The sequence below is a fragment of the Pristiophorus japonicus genome, chromosome 9 (assembly GCF_044704955.1).
Source record: "Pristiophorus japonicus isolate sPriJap1 chromosome 9, sPriJap1.hap1, whole genome shotgun sequence".
NCBI lineage: Eukaryota > Metazoa > Chordata > Chondrichthyes > Pristiophoridae > Pristiophorus > Pristiophorus japonicus.
The window spans coordinates 28,960,103-28,982,966 of record NC_091985.1 but is presented as its reverse complement, the minus strand read 5'-3'; the positions used below and the strand labels follow the sequence as shown (position 1 = coordinate 28,982,966).

The window sequence follows — 22,864 nt, the reverse complement described above, 5'->3', positions numbered from 1 at the left end:
ATCTAAATTCTGCTTCTCAGCAGCCTTTGCCCAAGAAAGCAGCCAAGTACACCATGCATGCCAAAGATACCTCTACCTTTTCTGACACCACTATTTATTCAAGGACTTGATTGAATTTTTAGAGGAGGTAACTAGGAGGATCGATTAGAGCAGTGCGTATGATATAGTGTGTATGGATTTTAGCAAAACTTTTGATAAGATCCCACATGGCAGATTGGTCACAAAAGTAATAGCCCATGAGATCCAGGGCAAAGTGGTAAGTTGGATCCAAAATTGGCTCGGAGGCAGAAAGCAAAGGGTAATGGTTGATTGGTGTTTTTGTGACTGGAAGGCTGTATCCAGTGGGGCTCCGCAGGGCTTAGTACTGGGTCCCTTGCTGTTTATGGTATATATCAAGGACTTAAATGTTGGGGGTACGATTAAGAAGTTTGCAGATGACACTAAAATAGGCTGTGTGGTTGATAATGAAGATGCTTCAGGAAGATATCAATGTACTGGTCAGGTGGGCAGAACAGCGGCAAATGAAATTCAATCCAGATAAATGTGTGGTAATGCATTGGGAAGATAGGCAAGGGAATATATTTTAAATGGTATGACATTGAAAGATGTAGAGGAACAAAGGGACCTTAGAGTGCAGGTCCACAGATCCCTGAAAGTAGCAGGCCAGGTAGATAAGATGGTTAAGAAGGCATATGGAATGCTTGCCTTTATTAGTCGAGGCATGGAATACAAAAGCAAGGAGGTTATGCTTGAACTGCATAAAACACTGGTTAGGCCGCAGCTGGAGTACTGTGTGCAGTTCTGGTCATCACATTACAGGAAAGATGTGATTGCACTGGAAATGGTACAAAGGAGATTTACAAGAATGTTGCCTGGATTGGAGAATTTTGGCTATGAGGAAAGATTGGAGATACTGAGTCTGGTTTTTTTGAAACAGAGGAGGCTAAGGAGAGACCTGATTGAGGTGTATAAAATTATGAGGGCCTGGATAGATGGATAGGAAGGACCTGTTTCCCTTGGCACAACCAGGGGGTATAGATTTAAAGTAATTGGGGGGAGATTTAGAGGTGATATGAGGTGCAATTTCTTCACCCGGAGGGTGATGGGAGTCTGGAACTCACTGCCTGAAAGGGTGGTGGAGGCAGGAACCCTCACCACATTTAAAAGATACTTGGATGTGCACTTATAGTGGTGTAACCTACAGGACTACAGACCAAGAGCTGGAAAGTAGGATTAGGCTGGATAGCTCTTGGTCGGCTGGCGTGGACACGATGGGCCGAAATGGCCTCTCTTCCGTGGTGTGAATTTCTATGATTTTATGATTGTTGCTATATCAACTATTACCTGTCCAACATCAGATCATGAACAAGCCAAAATGTTCTACAGCTGGGATGGCGGGACTGGCATATGAGGAGAGACTGGATCAACTGGGCCTGTATACGCTGGAGTTTAGAAGGATGAGAGGTGATTTCATAGAAACTTACAAGATTCTGACGGGACTGGACAGGTTAGATGCGGGAAGAATGTTCCCGATGGGGAAGTCCAGAACCAGGGGACACAGTCTTAGGACAAGGGGTAGGCCATTTAGGACTGAGATGAGGAGAAACTTCTTCACTCAGAGAGTTGTTAACCTGTGGAATTCCCTACCGCAGAGAGTTGTTGATGCCAGTTCATTGGATATATTGAAGAGGGAGTTAGATATGGCCCTTACGGCTAAAGGGATCAAGGGGTATGGAGAGAAAGCAGGAAAGGATTACTGAGGTGAATGATCAGCCATGATTTTATTGAATGGTGGTGCAGGCTCGAAGGGCCGAATGGCCTACTCCTGCACCTATTTTCTATGTTTCTATGTTTCATCAACCATATTGAAACCACCTTGCTCATCTGTGGTCAGGACCAATGTGCCTCTGACCTAGACTTATTCAATTTCCCTGGTTGACCGCTGATGATGATGCTGGTGATGTCCAACTCTGGTGCTTTGTTTAACCTGGGAGAAAAGCTCAATCCATTGCCAAGTCCAACTCCTGAATACTGCCAACTCCTACATGAGACCCGCTGTTGTTGAAACCCTTATAGCTGGATTTTCGGCTTTTGAGATTTTTTGGCAAAAACAGTAGCAATACATGAAAATTACCGTTTTTGCTGCGCTAACGTTTTTAGGCCGAACAGTCGGCTTTTGGGGTCATCGGTAAGGGAGGCGTTCCACGATTATTCGAAGCGCAAAATGCGAGTTTCAGCAACTTTAATCCGGGGTCGTTTGTGCTGCGAGAGGGGCTTTGGGGGGAATTCCAAAAAAATTCCAAAAACATTTACACCACCCTTAACTAAGTAACTGCAACAAAAAAATAATAAAAAAAAAAATTAACTTACCTTTTTTGCAGGTTTTCTGACTTACCGCTGCTGGCAGGGCTATACCGACAGTAAAACCTCAGCACTGCACGAGGTAGAAAAGGCCAGAAGACAGCTTAAGAACAACAAGGCTACGGGAGCGGATGGAATCCCCGCTGAGGCACTGAAGTGTGGCGGAGAGGCACTATTGGCACGAATACATGACCTCATCTCTCTCATCTGGAGGGAGGAGAGCATGCCGGGAGATCTGAGAGATGCAGTGATCGTGACCATCTTTAAAAAAGGAGACAAGTCCGACTGCGGCAACTACAGAGGGATCTCCCTGTTGTCAGCCACTGGGAAAGTCGTCACTAGAGTCCTCCTCAACCATCTTCTCCCTGTGGCTGAGGAGCTCCTCCCGGAGTCACAGTGCGGATTTCGTCCCCCACGGGACACAACCGACTTGATTTTTACAGCGCGACAGCTGCAGGAAAAATGCAGGGAACAGCACCAGCCCTTATACATGGCCTTTTTCGACCTTACAAAGGCCTTTGACACTGTCAACCGCGAGGGTCTATGGAGCGTCCTGCTCCATTTCGGATGCCCCCAAAGGTTCGTCACCATCCTCCGCCTGCTCCATGATGAAATGCAGGCTGTGATCCTTACCAACGGATCCATTACAAACCCAATCCACGTCTGGACCGGGGTCAAACAGGGCTGCGTCATCGCCCCAACCCTCTTCTCAATCACCCTCACTGCCATGATCCACCTCACAGTCAACAAGCACCCCGCTGGAGTGGAACTAAACTACAGAACCAGTGGGAACCTGTTCAACCTTCGTCTTCTCTAGGCTAGGTCCAAGACCACCCCAACCTCTGTCGTCGAGCTAAAGGACGCGGACGATGCCTTCATCTGCGCACATACAGAGGCCGAACTCCAAGTCATAGTCAGCGTATTTATTGAGGCGTACGAAAGCATGGGCCTTACGCTAAACATCTGTAAGACAAAGGTCCTCCACCAACCTGTCCCCGCCGCGCAGCACTGCCGCCCAGTCATCAAAATCCACGGTTCGGCCCTGGACAACGTGGATCATTTCCCATAGCTCGGGAGCCTCTTATCAACAAGAGCAGACATTGACGACGAGATTCAATACCGCCTCCAGTGTGTCAGTGCAGCCTTCGGTCGCCTGAGGAAAAGAGTGTTTGAAGACCAGGCCCTCAAATCTGCCACCAAGCTCATGGTCTACAGGGCGGTAGTAATAACCGCCCTCCTGTATGGCTCAGAGACATGGACCATGTACAGTAGAAACCTCAAGTCACTGGAGAAATACCACCAACGATGTCTCCGCAAGATCCTACAAATCCCCTGGGAGGACAGACGCACTAAAGTTAGCATCCTCGACTAGACCAACATCCCCAGCATTGAAGCACTGACCACACTTGATCAGCTCCACTGGGCAGGTCACATTTTTCCCGTGCAAAACATGAGACTCCCAAAGTAAGCGCTCTACTCGGAACTCCTTCACTGCAAATGAGCCAAAGGTGGGCAGAGGAAACGTTACAAGGACACCCTTAAAGCCTCCCTGATAAAGTGCAACATCCCCACTGACACCTGGGAGTCCCTGGCCAAAGACCATCCCAAGTGGAGGAAGCGCATCGGGGAGGGCTCTGAGCACCTCGAGTCTCATCGCCGAGAGCATGCAGAAATCAATCGCAGGCAGCGGAAAGAGCGTGCGGCAAACCTGTCCCACCCACCCTTTCCCTCAACGACTATCTGTCCCACCTGTGACAGGGACTGTGGTTCTCGTATTGGACTGTTCAGCTACCGAAGGACTAATTTTTAGAGTGGAAGCAAGTCTTCCTCGATTCCGAGGGACTGCCTATGATGATGATGATAACCGACAGGTTTGACCCCTCGCTATTCTGGGCGCGGCGTATGGGTTGGAAGAGTGACAAAACTCGATCGCAAACACAATCGGAGTCATTGCACATCAGCGCACCTCTCCCCGCCGGTACTTGGAAGCGCCGCCGCAAACAGGTACCTGAGGATCCCACCCGGGCTTTGCGACCAGGTTTTCACCACAGAGGGTCAAATCGCGGCGAAAACCCGGTCACAAATCTCACAAAAATTCGGCCCTTAGTGTATTCATAATCTTAAGCATAGATTTATTAAATGCTTTCCTTGGCAGTCTTCTCCATCTCCATCCTTCAGAGCTTCAACGAATCTAGAATCCTGCAGTCAAATCCTTGTTGACACAAAGTCCCTCACATTCATCACTTTTGTTTTCACCAAGCACGACTAATACCAGTAAATTGATTTCAAGAACATTTACCTACACTCACTCCAATCTGTCTAGGAAACCTTTTGCAGCTCTTCGTTCGCACTCTACATTTCTCTGGCTTGCTGCCCACCCTCTCCATGCCACCATTGGAAGACAATCGAGAACAAGGTGAGCCGAAGATGGATGTACCATTTAATGAGGCACATCAGTTTTACCTCATCACACCGTACATCAGCTTTTGCCAGATTATAAAACAAAGCTGGTAGAATTGTAGCCAAACTTCCTAATGTGGTATGATATGCCTAGAAACACAAAGGAGAATGAAAATGAAGCCTCCACCATTTCCATTCGCTTGTGCAATGAAAAACAGCAATTTACAGTAATGCTGGTAAATATAGCAGATGGCAGGAAGCTACATACATTTGTAATACCAAAATGAAGGATATTATCCAAGATAAAATTCCAACTGGCATATACATATGATCCCAAGTTAAAGGGCTGCATGATACAGGATTTTATACAGCAATGGATAAGTAAATTGAAGGCTAAATGCTTCGCTATATAAATATACTCTCAGGATGCATGCTTTTCCTGGTCATTTTATGCTCACCAGTAATGGGCTGACCTTTGTCATAATGCGAGGAAGGATAATTAAATGTAAATTGTGGATCTGGTTGTAAACAAATAATTAAAAACATGTTGCAAAATAAATATTACAAATGGCTTTGGATGGGCAATCAAACTGAAACCAATAGATCACATACAGAATCCTGGACTGCTTCAAATCCATTAGTAGATTCTGGACAAATTGAACTCCATTATTTGGGGATTTAAAAAAAAATGCTTCATCTGTAATAACATAAATGGAAGAGATTATTTTTGTCAGGTGAGGGTTCTAGATTTTCAAGCACCAGTGATGAATAAAACCAACATACACAGTTTGCTTCTCTTTTCTGGTAAGAAAGTATCCTAATACCAGAACAGCATAGTCCAACAGAATTTTCTTCCACTAACAAAATTGAACAGCAGTACTGTATTTTATTTTCTATGCTGAAAGCAGTCAAGGAAAATATTGCTCATTATAATGTTTCAAGTACACAATTGCAATTCAAATTATGTTTAAAACTGTAAACATAAACAGAGAGCTGTGGAGGCTGGGTCATTGAATATATTTAAGGCAGAGATAAGACAGATTTTTGAGCGATAAGGGAATAAAAGGTTATGGGGAGCGGGCAGGGAAGTGGAGCCGAGTCCATGATCAGATCAGATCAGCTCATTAAATGGCGAAGCAGGCTCGAGGGGCCAAATGGCCTACTCCTGCTCCTATTTCTTATGTTCTTATATAGTTGCAGATATTTTTTATTTTTCCCCAGATTCCCATTGTTTTGTGACTTTTCTGCAAGGGAAGACTACATGCACATCAATGTGGTAGATTTTGGTGTACCTTTATGCTTAACTAGGAGGACATTATGTTTCTTTCTTAAAAAAAATACAAGAAAGTACCAATGATAAAATTTGCGATGTGGTAGTTTATGGTTATGGTCTGTTACTGACCCAAGGCATTTTCACTTCAATTACAGATATCAGGGTCTGTTATTTGTGCGTTATATTTCCTAAACTAAATCACTAAAGCATCTCAACAAAAGCTTGCACAATGACTACGTAAACACAACACACATTGCATGGATGTTAAATTGTCCTCCACAAATAAACCAATGCAGTCCAAGAAAACATCAGGAACACAACTATACAATTCACATAGGTCTCAAGAGACAAAAACACATACCAATATTTCAAATCTTTGGGATTACTCCTACATATTTAGCCAAATAGTGACGTTAACTGCTTTAAATACATATGCCAGAAGAACCAGCATCATGCTTTACTTATCCTATATATCTGTAGATTTATCAAAACACAGTCAACTCACATTTATACAGCGTCTTTAACGTAACAAAACATCTCTGCGTGTTTCAGAGTTTCAGGTCTGATCCAAGCAGGCGTACGAGGCAAAATTATATAATGTGGCCAAACAGGTAGGTTTAAGGAAGCTTTTAAAGGTAGGAAGTCGATGAGCTGATGGGCAAAAAGCCAATTGAAGTCAGTAAACAGCTGTACTTTATGCAGGAAGTGATGTGGGCAACAGAATCCTGGATGTTGTTTCTGGAGGATGGAGCTTGGGAGTCCAAGGAGGGCACTGGAAATATCAAGTCTGGAAGTGACAAAGACATAAATCACTTATCCTGTAGCATCATAGGCAGTCCTTCGAAACGAGGATGACTTGCTTCCACGCCAATAGCATTGGGATAAGGAAGGGAATAGAGACGGAAGTGAAAAGTTTAAAGTCTTGTTGGTGAACTGTTTGTGAGGTTCAATGTACAGCTCAGAAATAAGTCAGACACCAAGGTTATGCACTGTCAAATTGAGCCTGAGCAGTCTTTAACTTAGTAAAATGTCCCAAGGCGCTTCACAACAGTGTTACAAGACAAACATAAATTTGACACCGAGCCACAAAAGGAGAAATTAAGACAGATGACCAAAAGTTTGTTTAAAGAGGTAGGTTTTAAGGAGAGTCTTAAAGGAGGAGAGATAGAGAGGCAAAGAGGTTTAGGGAGGGAGTTCCAGAGCTTAGGTCCCAGGCAGCTGAAGGCACATCCACCAATGGTTGAGCAGTTATAAAGAGGGATGTTCAAGAGGCCAGAATTTGAGGAGTGTAGACATCTTGTGGGTTGTGAGGCTGAAAAAGATTACAGAGATAGGGAGGGGCAAGGCCATGGAGTGATTTGTAAACAAGAATGAGAATTTTGAAATCAAGGCGTTGTTTAACTGGAAGCCAATGTAGGTCAGAAAGCACAGAGGTGATGGATGATCTTGACTTGGTGCGGGTTAGTGCACGGGCTGCTGAGTTTTGGATGACCTCACGTTTACGTAGTGTGGAGTATGGGAGGCCGGCTAAGAGTGAGTTGGAGTAGTCAAGTCTAGAGGTAACAAAGGCATGAATGAGGGTTTCAGGAAGAGCTGAGGCAGGGGCAGAGGCAGGCAATGTTACGGAGGTGGAAAAAGGTGGTTTTAGTTATGCCGCAAGTGGCTGGAAACTCATTTCAGGGTCAAATATGACACCTAGGTTGCGAACAGTCTTGTTCACCCTCAGATTGATGCTAGGGAGAGGGATGGAGTCAGTGGTTCGGGAACGCAGTTTGTGGTGGGGACCAAAGATAATGGCTTTAGTCTTCCCAGTATTTAATTGGAGAAAATGTCTGCTCATCCAGTACTGGATGTCAGACTAGCAATCTGACAATTTAGATACCAAGCAGGGGTCGAGAGAAGTGGTGGAGTTAGAGTTGGGTGTCGTCAGCGTACATGTGGAAACTGACTCCGTGTTTTCGGATGATATCGCCAAGGGGCAGCATATAGATGAGAAATAAGAGGGGACCAAGGACAGATCTTTGGGGGACACCAGAGGTAACGATGCGGGAGTGGGAAGAGAAGCCATTGCAGGAGATTTTCTGGCTATGATTAGATAGATAAGAATGGAGACAGGCGAGTGCAATCCCACCTAGCTGGACCATTGGTGGAGAGGCGTTGGAGGAGGATGGAGTGGTCAACTTGGTCAAGCCTGCAGACATGTCAGAAGGACGAGGAGGGATAGTTTACTTTTGTCACAGTCACAAAGGATGTCATTTATGACTTTGATGAGAACAGTTTCGGTATTGTGGCAGGAGCGAAAACCAGATTGAAGGTATTCAAACATTGAATTCATGGAATTGGGAGGCGACAACACGTTCAAGTACTTTGGACAGGAAAGGGAGGTTGGAGATGGGGCGATACCTGGCAAGCAAGTGGGGTCCAGAGTTTGCTTTTTTGAGGAGAGGGGTGATGACGGCAGATTTGAAGGAGAGGGGAACAGTGCCTGAGGAGAGAACCGTTAACAATGTCGGCTAACATGGGAGCCAGAAAAGGAAGTTGGGTGGTCAGCAGTTTAGTGGGAATAGGGTCAAAGGAGCAGGAAGTGGGTCTCATGGACAAGATGAGCTTGAAGGGATCAAGAGCGAAGATCAAAGATGTGAGTTAAGGGCTAGGGTAGGTGGGAGCGTCAGATGAAGTTTGGCCCTGTGGGCTAGGTGAAGGAAGGGGACTCACAGAGGCAGCTGATTGGATGGTCTCAATCTTTGAGACAAAGAAGTCCATGAGCTCCTCACACTTGTTGGAGGTCAGTGTGGTGGAGACAGGGGAAAGGGGTTTAAGTAGACAGTTAGCAGTACAGAATTGTAGCCGGGGGTTATTTTTGCAATCCAGAATGATCCTGGAGTAGACAAGAGTAGGAACCAATAGTGTTATGTGTTCCAGCCAGATCTGGCGGTGAATGGTTAAATCAGTTGTCCGCCACATCCATTCAAGTCTGCGCCCTTTTGACTTGAGGAAGCGAAGATGAGGGCTGTACGAGAGGAAACGACCAGGGTGGGGGAGAGTAATTATTTTAATAGGTACTATGGCATCAAAGGTGGTAGTGAGGGTATGGTTGAAAAAGTGAATGGTAAAGTGTAGAGTTTCTAGTGGGTATAAATAGGATGGCTTTGGCTTTGCTAACACTGAGCTGCAGAAAGTTCTAACTCATAGATGATGAAGTAAGAAATACACTCCGACAACACAGCAACATGTTGATCACCACTTGGAAGAAAGCAGTGAGGGCAGCAAGGGCACATAATGTACTCCGGCTGGGGGACTTCAATGTTCATCACCAAGAGTGGCTCGGTAGCACCACTACTGATCAAGCTGGGCGAGTCCTGAAGGACATAGCTGCCAGACTTGACTTGTAGCAGGTGGTGAGCGAAGAAGCTGGAGGGAAAATCTATTTGGCCTCACCCTCACCAATCTATCTGCTGCAGATGCATCTCTCCATGACAGTATTAGTAGGAGTGACCATCCCACTATCCTTGTGGAGACGAAGTCCCATCTTCACACTGAGCACATGCTCCATCGTGTTGCGTTAAACTACCACCATGCTAAATGGGATAGTTTCAGAACAGATCCAGCAACTCAAAACTGGGCATCAATGAGGCGCTGTGGGCCATCAGCTGCAGCAGAACTGTATTCCACCGCAATCTAAGATCTCATGATCCAGCATATCCCTCACTCTACCATTACCATCAAGCCAGACGACCAACCTTGGTTCAATGAGGAGTGCAGAAGAAGGAGCAGCATCAGGCGTACCTGAAAATGAAGTGCCAACCTGGTAAAGTTACAATCACGACTACATGCATGCTAAACAGCAAGCTTTGAACAGACCTAAGCGAAACCACAACCAACGGATCAGATGAAAGCTCTGCAGACCTGCCACATTCAGTTTTGAATGGTGGTGGACAAATAAACAATTAACAGGGGGAGAAGGTGGCTTCATGAACATCCCCATCCTCAATGGAAGCAAGGTGATGACAACATTGTCGACAGCATCTTCCAAATGGAAAATTCTCACCAATAACCTGCTCAACAATGCTCAGCTGGGTTCCGCCAGGACCACTCGGCTCTAGACTTCATTACAGACTTGGTCCAAACATGGACAAAAGAGCTGAATTTCAGGCGAAGCACTAGCCCTTGACATCAAAGCAGCATTTGACCAAGTGTGGCACCTATGTGCCCTAAAAGTCAATGGGGATCAGCGGGAAAACTCTCCACTGCTGGAATCATACTGAGCACAAAGAAAGATGGTTGTGGTTGTTGGAGGTCAGGAGGCCAATCAGCTCAGCACCAGAATATTGTTGCACAAGTTCCTCAGGGCATTATCCGAGGCCCAACCATCTTCAGCTGCTTCATCAACAATCTTCCCTCCATCATAAGGTCAGAAGTGGGGATGTTCAATGATGATCGCATGGTATTCCTCAGATAATGGAGTCGTCCATACCTGCGTGCAGCAAGACCTACACAACATCCAGACTCGGGCTGATAAGTGGCAAGTAATATTCATGCCACACAAATGCCAAGTAATGATCTCCAACAAGAGAGATGGTAGCCACCTCTGCTTGACATTCAATGGCATTAGTGTCGAATTCCCCCACCATCAACATCCTGGAGGTCACCATTGACCAGAAATGCAACTGGACCAACCAGCTAAATACTGTGGTTACGAGAGCAGGTCAGAAGTTGGGAATTCTGCGGTGAGTGACTCACCTCCTGACCCCCCAAAGTATTTCTACCATCCATAAAGGCACAACTCAGGAGTGTGATGGAATACTCTCCACTTGACTCATTGAGTGCAGCTCCTACAACTCAAAAGTTCAACACTTTTCAGAGAAATGCAGCCCTCTTGATAGGCACCCCATTCACCATCTTAAACATTCACTCCCTCTACAATGGGCGCAACATGGCTGCACTGTGTACCATCTACAAGATGCATTGCAGCAACTCGCCAAGTCTTCTTCAACAGCACCTCCCAAACCTGTGATTTCTACCACCTAGAAGGACAAGGGCATCAGGTGCATGAGTACACCACCACCTCCAAGTTCTCCTCCAAGTCACACACCATCCTGACTTGGAAATATATTGCTGTTCTTTCATCACTGGGTCATAATCCTGGAACTCTACCTACCAGCACTGTGGGAGCATCTTCACCACACGGACTGCAGCAGTTCAAGGCAGCGGCTCACCACCACCACCTTCTCAAGGGCAATTGGGGATGGGCAATAAATGCTGGCCTTGCCAGCGACGCCCACATCCAGTGAATGAATAAAATAAAAAACTGGAATCCAGGATAATTGGAGGCAAGGTGAAGCCGAGTATCATCAGCAAACACTCAAATTTTCACCCCATGTTTCCCGATCATGTTGCTAAGTGGCAGTGTGCAGATTAGAAATATGACTGACATAACAAAATGATCTTGGAGCACACCAGAGGTATGCATATTGGAGGAGCAGGCACTTCAGGATGTGTGGTAGCTACAGCAAGGTAGCGAAGAAAAGAACCACGTGAGGACTGTACCATGAAGAATCAAGGAGGAGACTCTGGAGGAAGATGGTGTAGTTATCCTCGTCAAATTCCAGAGAGATTAAAGAGAGTTAACAGCACCATGGTCACAGTTTAAAGAATGTTATTAGTGACTTGATTGAGCAGGAAGACAAAAGGAGGGATTCAAACAGGGAATAGTGGATACATGTTTCAGTACCTTGGACAGAAAGGTGAAGTTGAAGATGGGGTGGTAATTGAAGAGCACAGAGGGGGCATGGGGAACCTCTTTACAAATAAATAAATATATATTTAAAAAAGCATAGGTGATTACATAAAAACATAATAGGAGCAGAGGTAGGTCATACGGCCTGCTCCACAACAGTTTTGAAAGGTGGAATAGGGTTGGAAAGAAACAGTGCCTGAAGGAAGGGCACTGGGCTAATAAGAGATAGCTGAGTAGCTCTGAGCAGAGTCAAAGGAGATCAAGTAAGCAGTAAGTGAGTTTCACACAAGACCAGTTTGGTGAGGGCTGGGATGGGGATATGCTAAAAGAATGTTGTGGCATTGGAACAGGGGCAAGGGGTGATCTGCAGCAACCTATGTACAAAGCTAACGGCAAAGAAATTCAAGGGGGTAGTAATTTTTTTCATATTACTGTAAAGGAAAATGGTAGCCTAACTTACAATTTTTTTGAAAAGATCAATTCTATTATCAAATAAAGAGAACACCACACATTTCTTAAAGGAGACCTTTGAACAAAAATATTCTCCCTCTAGACTTGCCCTGTAGGTCGGTGCATAGTGGAATGCTCTGTCCAGTAAAAGCACCTTCAGAAATTTGAATATAACAAACCTATTAATTTAATGCAAATTAAGGGATTTGTTAAAACACAAGAACTCCGTGTATTTGATTGTTTTTTTTATATCACATTCTGAGGTAATATTACACACACATCTGTAAAACGAAATACAATTGTGCAAAGACTTACTTGCCACTGAGAAATTATTTAATGGGTATGGTAGATCTGCATCTTGAGGCTTCTCCTTGTATCCTATGAAGGATCCATCTGTCTTCAATAGAAAGTACCTTGGTCTCCAGTTTTTGATATATTCCCCTACCAGGAAAAAAAAGTAAAAGATACTCAGCAACTTTTCTAAATCAAGTATCTCAAATAGATTACATCCTATTTCCCATTCCATAAATAAATTTTACAAAAAGATATAGCCTTTCTCCGAAATAGAAATGTTATTAAAAGGAAGTGAACCACAGTTGGTCAAAGCTGGACTTTATTACTAAAAACTGAGAGGTTCCAACGAGTAAACCTTTGCAGCACATATTCAAAATGCTATAAAGAGGTAACTTATCGGGACTCCTTACAATCTCAGTAGATAAATGCTGTGGTACTGAAGAAGGTTCAATTTCCGATACGTCCCAAGTTTGCTGATTTCGGCCAATGGAAGCCTCACAATTGGCCTGGACTCGAAATAGCCAGGTCCCACTCTCGATCACAATTCAGTGGCACTACTGAAAAGTGCATAGCAGGTGAAGACAGAACTGGACTTGGTCGTCATGTGCACCTCCCCCCACTATCTACTTGTTTGCCAGCACTCTGCCAATTCACACATGAAGAATAGTAAAAATTGCTACATTGAAGAGAGAAAAAAATTGGAGGAAAATAATGGATAGTCTAGTACTGAGTTATACCGGTTTGCATTTATAAATTAAGTTCATTAGAAAGCAGTCTAGGTCAAAACCTGCATGTTCTGTATCAGTACAAAAACAAAATACTGCAGATGCTGGAATCTCAGCGGGTCAGGCAGCATCAGATTTAACGTCGACCCGAAACATTAACTGTTTTTCTCTCCACAGATGCTGCCTAACCCGCTGAGATTACTAGCATTCTCTGTTTTAATGTTCTATATCAGTGTTGCCCAATTGAAATCGCTGGCTATGGCAACACCATTTCAGTCACATGCACTCATTTTAGTAGAAAATGCCTTACTCACAGACAGGTAATTGTACTTCACGTGTATATTTATTTAACATCTACCACCATTTAACTTTAACCAAAGCTTGGAATGGAATTTATCAGGAACAGCACATCTTATATTAATGCGGTTTCTGGGTTTTTGTCCAGCACTTACAAGCAGTACTCTGACTTTATCAGAGTGATTGCTGAAAATGTTGACTCGTATAACGAGACGCACTAAACCTCTCTATCCAGAAGGAGGTTAGATGTTACTTGCCCTTTGACACGACACGACACGCCTTGTTGGAACTGCTCGTTATTGGTTGAGCTTGCTTTTTTCTGCTGGCTTGGAGCGATTATTGGTTGAGCAAGGGTCAAGGATGTTTCGGAGTGGCTGCAGGGCATTCTGGAGGGGGAGGGTGAACAGCCAGTTGTCGTGGTGTATATAGGTACCAACGAAAAACGGGATAAGGTCCGACAAGCTGAATTTAGGGAGCTAGGAGTTAAAATTTAAAAGTAGGACCTCAAAGGTAGTAATTTCAGGATTGCTATCAGTGCCACGTGCTAGTCAGAGTAGAAATAGCAGGATAGTTAAGATGAATACATGGCTTGAGGAATGGTGCAAGAGGGAGGGGTTCAAATTCCTGGGACATTGGAACCGGTTCTGGGGGAGGTGGGACAGTACAAACCGGACGGTCTGCACCTGGCTAGGACTGGAACCAATGTCCTAGGGGGAGTGTTTGTTAGTGCTGTTGGGGAGGGTTTAAACTAATATGGCAGGGGGATGGGAATCTATGCAGGGAGACAGAGGGAAGTAAAATGGGGGCAGAAGCAAAAGGTAGAAAGGTGATAAGGAAAAGTGGAGGGCAGAGAAATTAAAGGCAGAAATCAAAAAGGGCCACATTACAACATAATTCTAAAAGGACAAAGAGCTTTAAAAAAACAAGCCTGAAGGCTCTGTGTCTCAATGCGAGGAGCATTCATAATAAGCTGGATGTATTAACTGCGCAGATAGCTGTTAATGGATATGATGTAATTGGGATTACGGAGGCATGGCTCCAGGGTGACCATGGCTGGGAACTCAACATCCAGGGTATTCAATATTCAGGAAGGATAGACAGAAAGGAAAAGGAGGTGGTGTAGCATTGCTGGTTAAAGAGGAGATTAACGCAAGAGTAACATTAGCTTGGATGATGTGGAATCTGTATGGGTAGAGCTGCGGAACACCAAAGAGCAGAAAATGCTAGTGGGAGTTGTGTACAGACCACCAAACAGTAGTAGTGAGGTTGGGGATGGCATCAAACAGGAAATTAGGGATGCATGCAATAAAGGTACAGCAGTATCATGGGTGACTTTAATTTACATATAGATTGGGCAAATCAAACTGGTAGCAATACGGTGGAGGAGCATTTCCTGGAGTGTATAACGGATGGTTTTCTAGACCATTATGTCGAGGAACCAACTAGAGAGCTGACCATCCTAGATTGGGTGTTGTGTAATGAGAGAGGATTAATTAGCAATCTTGTTGTGCGAGGCCCCTTCGGGAAGAGTGATGATAATATGGTAGAACTCTTCATTAAGATGGAGAGTGACACAGTTAATTCAGAGACTAGGATCCTGATCTTAAAGAAAGGTAACTTCGATGGTATGAGATGTGAATTGGCTAGGATAGACTGGCGAATGATACTTAAAGGGTTGACAGTGGATAGACAATGGCAGACATTTAAGGATCACATGGATGAACTTCAACAATTGTACATCCCTGTCTGGCGTAAAAATAAAATGGGGAAGGTGGCTCAACCGTGGCTAACAAGGGAAAATTAGGGATAGTGTTAAATCCAAGGAAGAGGCATATAAATTAGCCAGAAAAAGCAGCAAACCTGAGGACTGGGAGAAATTTAGAATTCAGCAGAGAAGGACAAAGGGTTTAATTAGGAGGGGGAAAAGAGAGTATGAGAGTAAACTTGCAGGGAACATAAAAACTGACTGCAAAAGCTTCTATAGATATGTGAAGAGAAAAAGATTGGTGAAGACAAATGTAGGTCCCTTGCAGTCAGAATCAGGTGAATTTATAATGGGGAACAAAGAAATGGCAGACCAACTGAACAAATACCTTGGTTCTGTCTTCACTAAGGAAGACACAAATAACCTTCCAGAAATACTAGGGGACCAAGGGTCTAGCAAGAAGGAGGAACTGAAAGAAATCCTTATTAGTCAGGAAATTGTTGTTAGGGAAATTGATGGGATTGAAGGCCGATAAATCCCCAGGATCTGATAGTCTGCATCCCAGAGTACTTAAGGAAATAGTCCTAGAAATAGTGGATGCTTAGGTGGTCATTTTCCAACATTCTATACACTCTGGATCAGTTCCTATGGATTAGAGGGTAGCTAATGTAACCCCACTTTTTAAAAAGTGGAGGGAGAGAGAAAACAGAGAATTATAGACCGGTTAGCCTGACGTCGGTAGTGAGGAAAATGTTGGAATCAATTATTAAAGATGTAATAGCAGCGCATTTGCAAAGCAGTGACAGGATCGGTTCAAGTCAGCATGGATTTATGAAAGGGAAATCATGCTTGACAATTCTTCTAGAATTTTTTGAGGCTGTAACTAGTAGAGTGGACAAGGGAGAACCAGTGGATGTGATGTATTTGGACTTTCAAACGGCTTTTGACAAGGTCCCACACAAGAGATTAGTATGCAAAATTAAGGCACATGGTATTGGGGGTAATGTACTGACGTGGATAGAGAACTGGTTGGCAGACAGGAATCAAAGAGTAGAATGGTAGGTAGTGACTAGTGGGGTACCGCAAGGTTCAGTGCTGGGACCCCAGCTATTTACAATATACATCAATGATTTTGATGAAGGAATTGAATGTAATATCTCCAAGTTTACAGATGAAACTAAGCTGGGTGGCAGTGTGAACTGTGAGAAGGTTGCTAAGAGGCTGCAGGGTGACTTGGACAGGTTAGATGAGTGGGCAAATGCATGGCAGGTGCCGTATAATGTGGATAAATGTGGCCTACTCCTGCACCTATTTTCTATGTTTCTATGTTTCTTCAGACAATATTGTTGGTGTTTCAATGGTGCTGAAATCTGCCATTTTCACCAATGTTACTCGGCTAACTAGTAAGCAGTAACCAAAAAAGTAGTCCACACACAATGATCGAAAAACATTTGCACATTCTGCTTTTCATTTTAACATTTTACCAATAAACGCATGTTAAAGTACATATCCATACGCCATGCGAATGTGAGTACTGAGATCACATGCCCAACGATGGTGTCTATTACTCATTTTTATTTAATCAGAAATGTAATTCTCCACATCTGGATTCTCAAATAGCCACATTGTATTGGACACCACTTTTATTTTTATTCATTCACGGGGTGTGGGCATCGCTGCCCATTCCCAATTGCCCTCGAGAAGGTAGTGGTTGCAGCCTTCTTGAAGCGCGCAGGCCACACACAAGATTTCAAATACCGCATGTGCGCTTCCGCATACCAGCCACGCAAAGAAATGTCAAGGTACTGTACATTGAATAAACTGGCCGCTCAGAACAACAACATTTTAGAGGGAACATTGCTCCGGACTTGTGTCCAGCCTCTGACCTGCTCTTGTAGTCGCAGTGTGTGTGGCTGGTCCAGTTAAGTTTCTGGTCCATGCTGACCACCCCCACCCCACCCCACCCCAGAGGATATTGATGGTGGGGGATTTGACAATGGGGAGGTAGTTAGACTTTCTCTTCTTGGAGACTTGCCACTTATTAGCCCAAGCCTGAAAGTTGCCCAGGTCTTGCTGCATGCTACTTCATTATCTGAGGAGTTGCGGATGGAACTAAACACTGCAATCAGCTAACATCCCCACTTTTGACCTTATGATGGAAGGAAGGTCATTAATGAAGCAGCTGAAGGTGGTTGGGCCTAGGACACTGTCCTGAAGAACTCCTGCAGCAATGTCCTGGTGCTGAGATGATTGGCCTCCAATAACCACAATCATCTTCCTTTGTGCTAGGTATGACAGCAGCCATTTTAACCCCTGATTCCCCTTGACTTCAATTTTATCAAGTTCCTTGATGCCACACTCGGTCGAATGCTGCCTTGTAGTCAAGGGCAGTCACTCTCACCTCACCTCTGGAATTAAGCTCTTTTGTCCATGTTTGGGCTAAGGCTGTAATGAGAGACAGGAGCCTACCGTCATAGGGACAGACGTCAATGACGAAGTCCAACACTGCCTTCAGTGTGCCAGTGCAGCCTTCGGTCGCTTGAGGAAGAGAGTGTTTGAAGATCAGGATCTCAATCCCGGAACCAAGCTCATGGTCTACAGAGCGGTAGTGATAACCACGCTCCTATATGCTTCAGAGACATGAACTATGTGCAGCAGGCACCTCAAAGCACTGGAGAAGTACCACCAACGCTGCCTCCGCAAGATCCTGCAAATCCATTGGCAGGATAGGTGCATCAATGTCAGTGTTCTCACTCAGGCCAACATCCCCAGCATCGAAGCATTGACCACGCTCGAACAGCTCCGATGGACGGGCCACATCGTCCGCATGCCCTATACGAGACTCCCAAAACAAGCGCTCTACTCAAAGCTCTGACATGGCAAGATAGCCCCAGGTGGGCTTCAAGGACACCCTCATAGCCTCCTTGAAAAAGTGCAACATCCCCACCAACACCTGGGAATCCCTAGCCCAAGGTCGCTCAAAGTGGAAGAGAAGCATCTGGGAAGGCCTCGAACACCTCAAGTCTCTTCACCAGGAGCAAGCAGAAGCCAAGCACAAACAGCGGAAGGAACGCATGAACTTAAGCACCCCACCCACCTACCCCTCTGACCACCTACTGCCCCACCTGTGACAAAGACTGTAGGTCCTGCAGTTGACTCAGTCACCTGAGAACTCATTTTAGTGTGGAAGCAAGTCACCCTCGACTCCGAGGGACTGCCTAAGAGAGGTCTGAAGCCGATTGGTCCTGGCGAAAACCAAACTGAGCATCGATGAGCAGGTTGAGTGTAAGTGGCGTTTGATCGTACTGCCGACGACACCTTCCATCACTTTGCAGATGATTGAGAGTAGACTGATGCCCAGATTGGATCTGTCCTGCTTTTTGTGACAGGACTTACCTGGGGAATTTTTCACTTGGTCTGATAGATGCCAGTGTTGTAGCTGTACTGGAATAGCTTGGCTAGTTCTAGAGCAATACAGCCGGGATGTTGTCGGCGCCTATGGGCTGGATTTTCAATGGGGATGCGACCGGGTTTTTGCTGCGTTATGACCCTCCGTGGTGAAATCCCAGTCACAAAGCCCGGGCGCAATTCTCGGCTCCCTGTTTGCGGCGGTGATGGGAAGTACCACTGCGGGAAGTACCAATGGGAGAGCTGTGCCAGACGTGTAACGACGCGGAATGCGTTACCGTCCAAGTTTCGGCACTCTCTCGACCCGTACTCCGCGCACAGAACAGCAACAGGTAAAACCTGTCGGTGCAGCCCTGCCAGCAGTGATAAGTTACGAAACATGCAAAAAAGGCAAGATAACTTTTTTTATTTTTTTGCAGTGATTTATTAGGTAAGGGACTTGGTAATGTTTTTGGGGGGGAAAAAATCCCCTCCCTCCCCCCCAAGGCCTCTCTCGCAGCGCTCCCGACCCCGCACTAAAATTGGCGAGGATCGCGTTTTGCAGCGCAAATAATTGCGCAACGCCTCCCTTTGCGATGTGGCGCAGACCCCAAAGGCTGAAAGTTCAGCCTAAAATCGGTAATGCAGCAAAACCAGTAATTTTCACATAGCGCTTAAGTTTTCGCTCAAAAACCAGAAAATCCAGCCCATAGCTTTTGCTGTAACCTGTGCACTCAGCCATTTCTTGATATCAAGTGAAGTGAATCGAATTGGCTGAAGACTGGTCTCTATGATGGTGGGGGCCTCAGGGAAAGGTCTTGGTAGTCTGTCGTATCCAACAAAGGCGTTGATGTGCTAATCATCAATGGCATGTGTCTTCAAGTGTCAAGTGGCTGTATAGGCCAATTCTGGATGCACATAGTCTCTTGCACGTCGGACAAGGGAAGTTCGATGTACCTGATGCTGACAGTACTGCCACCTGATGTCGTCTATCTCTAGTATCCCGCAGGCGTTGACATCGGCTTGCCTTGAAGGTCTGGCAGGCAGTCCTCGTGAGGGTTCGCCACTGGATTTCATTAGCTGCTGTATTCTCGAGGTCCTTTGGTCAGATGCCAGAGTACTGGAGGTTAGTCTTGATGCAATCTTTGTAGCGCTTGCGGGGGCGCCCCTAGTGTCTTTGACCTTCACAGAGCTCACCATGAAGAAGCTGACGAGGGATCCTTGACTCATCCATGCGGATGACATGTCCAGCCCACCAGAACTGGGCTGGGATGATCATCACCTCGATGCTAGTTGATTGTGCTCTCTCCAGAACCTCAAAGTTTGACACCCGGTCTTGCCAGCGTATGTGGAGTATAGATCTGAGACTGCGCATATGGAAAGCTTCCAACTTTTTGATGTGACGCCTGTAGGGTGTCCAGGTCTCAGATCCATAAAGGAGAGATGAGAGAACGACTGCTGCCAGTCGGATAAAAAAGGATCATCCACTCAGCACTTCTGGCTCAAGGTGGCTGCAAACGCTACATGGATATAACTTTTGCCCATTATAGGTATAGTTACATAACCTGAAAAATGCATTTAAAATTGCTTTTAGGGAATCACGTATTTCATTATCATGCATTTATGGGGAAAAAACACAAATCAGCCCTACATAAACCATGTTTTTTTTAAATGTGCCAATTGGATATTGTCAAATGGGAAGAATACAGGTTTGACTAATTGGAAGTTAACATTTCCTCAGCATAACACCAATGTGTATTTGTATTGGATCTTTGAAACTTTTATCATTCATACCATCAGTCACTTCCAAATCATTAAAAGTTGAACACGTAATCATCATCATAGGCAGTCCCTCGGAATCGAGGAAGACTTGCTTCCACCATGTAAAATACTATGTTATATGACTGGTTTTGTTAACCTTTTGAATGCTCAATATAAAGAAAGGCTGCCCTGTTAGTTGAGTTGTTCAGCAGCAAAAATATCAAATTACTGACGCATGTATAATGTCATAAACGCTGTTCTGACAATTAAAAATGAAGTTACACCACTGATGAATCATGAATGCCACGTCAACATCGTCATGTCACAAAATATTGGACTTTAAAAAGCATATTTGAACATAAACCTATATTGGGGAGCACGAGAGTATGGGGGGGGCCGAGGGTGAGCTCGAAAGCAAACCTGCTTCATTTGAAGGCTACATTTTCAAGACCAGGGTAGCCTGACTGATGTACTGCAAGGCTAAAATGGCAGCTATTTTGTGTCACAGTAATTGATGCGGACATTCAACATCGCCTCCAGTGCACCAGTGCAGCCTTCGGCCGTCTGAGGAAAAGAGTGTTTGAAGACCAGGCCCTGAAATCTATCACCAAGTTCATGGTCTACAGAGCTGTAGTAATACCCGCCCTCCTGTACGGATCTGAGGCATGGACGATGTATAGAAGGCACCTCAAGTCGCTGGAGATATATCACCAACGATGTCTCCGCAAGATCCTGCAAATCCCCTGGGAGGACAGGCGCACCAACATCAGTGTCCTCGACCAGGCTAACATCCCCAGTATTGAAGCACTAACCACACTCGATCAGCTTTGCTGGGTAGGCCACATAGTTCGCATGCCAGATACGAGACTCCCTAAGCAAATGCTTTATGTGGAGCTCCTTCATGGTAAATGAGCCAAAGGTGGACAGCGGAAACGTTATAAAGACACCCTCAAAGCCTCCCTGGTAAAGTGCGACATCACCACAGACACCTGGGGGACACTGGCCGAAGACCGCCCGAGGTGGAGAAAGTACATCCGGGCGGGTGTCGAGCTCTTCGAGTCCCAACGCAAAGAGCATGAAGAGGCCAAGTGCAGGCAGCGGAAGAAGGACGCGGCAAACCAGCCCCACCGACCCCTTCCCTCGACGAATGTCTGTCTCACCTGTAACAGGGTCTGTGGCTCTCATATCAGACTGTTCAACCATCAAAGAACTCACTTTGGGAGTGGAAGCAAGTCTTCCTCAATTCCGAGGGACTGCCTATGATGATGAACAATGAATAGGACCATCAAAGCACCACCTGCAGGAGTAACTGGTACTGTAGGTACATATAATATTGAAACAAGAGCCTTTGTACCAAATTAAATATACAAAATAGAAATTTGCTACTTCTTTACACAGATAAGTAATCCGGCTGCCATTAAAGTTTTATTGCAAGCACAGCAAATGTTCTTGGTGGTGTAAAGCTGAATTTCTGTTGGCCTTTTAACATATTTTAACTCCACACAACTAGCATTTCCTTCAAAAACTATGGATTTTCAAACATTACAGCTTTCTCTGTAAATAACAAAAATTAGGTCACAATTCCATAAATAAATCTGGTTAGCTGTGCAACTGCATTTTCCCTTGTTCTTCTGACCTATTTACTGCCTGTACGTGTGTACAGAAACATGATCCCTTGCCAATGACATCAGCAGTTCAGTAAACAGTAAGACAATTGAATCTCGACAGAACCAGTTTATGTGGGTGAGCACTACACTCTACTAAGGCATCATATTAGGGAAAAGAATAAACAAGCACTTCACAGCCAATGAACTACATTGAAGCATAGTCACAGTTATGCAGGTCAACTTGGCTGCCAACTTGCACACAGCAAGGTCACACAAAGCAATGAGATAAACAATCAGTTAATCTTTTTAGGTGTTGGTTAAGGGAAAAGGACTGGCCAGGACAACAGAAATCCTTCCTCTTCAATTTGTGCCATGGGATCTTTTACAACAACATACATTTATAACAACTTGCATTTATATAGCATCTTTAATGTGGTAAAATGTCCCAAGGAATGTTAGGAGTAGAAATTTACAGCACGGAAGGAGGCCATTTCGGCCCATCGTGTCCGTGCCAGCCGGCAAAGAGCTATCCAGCCTAATCCTACTTTCCAGCTCTTGGTCCGTAGACTTGTAGGTTATGGCACTTTAAGTGCACATCCAAGTATTTTTTTTAAGTGGTGAGGGTTTCTGCTTCTACCACCCTTTCAGGCAGAGTTCCAGACCCCCACCACCCTCTGGGTGAAAAGAATTTCCCTCAAATCCCCTCCAAACCTCCTGCCAATTACTTTAAATCTATGACCCCTAGTGGTTGACCATTCTGCTAAGGGAAATCGGTCCTTCCTATCCACTCTATCTAGGCCCCTCATAATCAATATAAAGGAAAAGAATGAACAAGCACTTCACAACCAATGAACTACATTGAAGCAT

The 22,864-nt window shown here is 45.0% G+C and overlaps 1 protein-coding gene across 3 annotated transcripts in view; it reads right to left on the bottom strand.

The window, feature by feature from the left end:
- akt3a (v-akt murine thymoma viral oncogene homolog 3a) overlaps window positions 1–22,864 on the bottom strand; it is a 493,259-nt gene that overhangs the window by 313,862 nt on the left and 156,533 nt on the right. For all 3 annotated transcript variants that reach the window (XM_070889219.1, XM_070889220.1, XM_070889221.1), the window contains exon 3: window positions 12,537–12,662. In XM_070889219.1, the coding sequence (XP_070745320.1) occupies window positions 12,537–12,662 (126 nt within the window). The remainder of the gene's footprint in view (window positions 1–12,536; window positions 12,663–22,864) is intronic.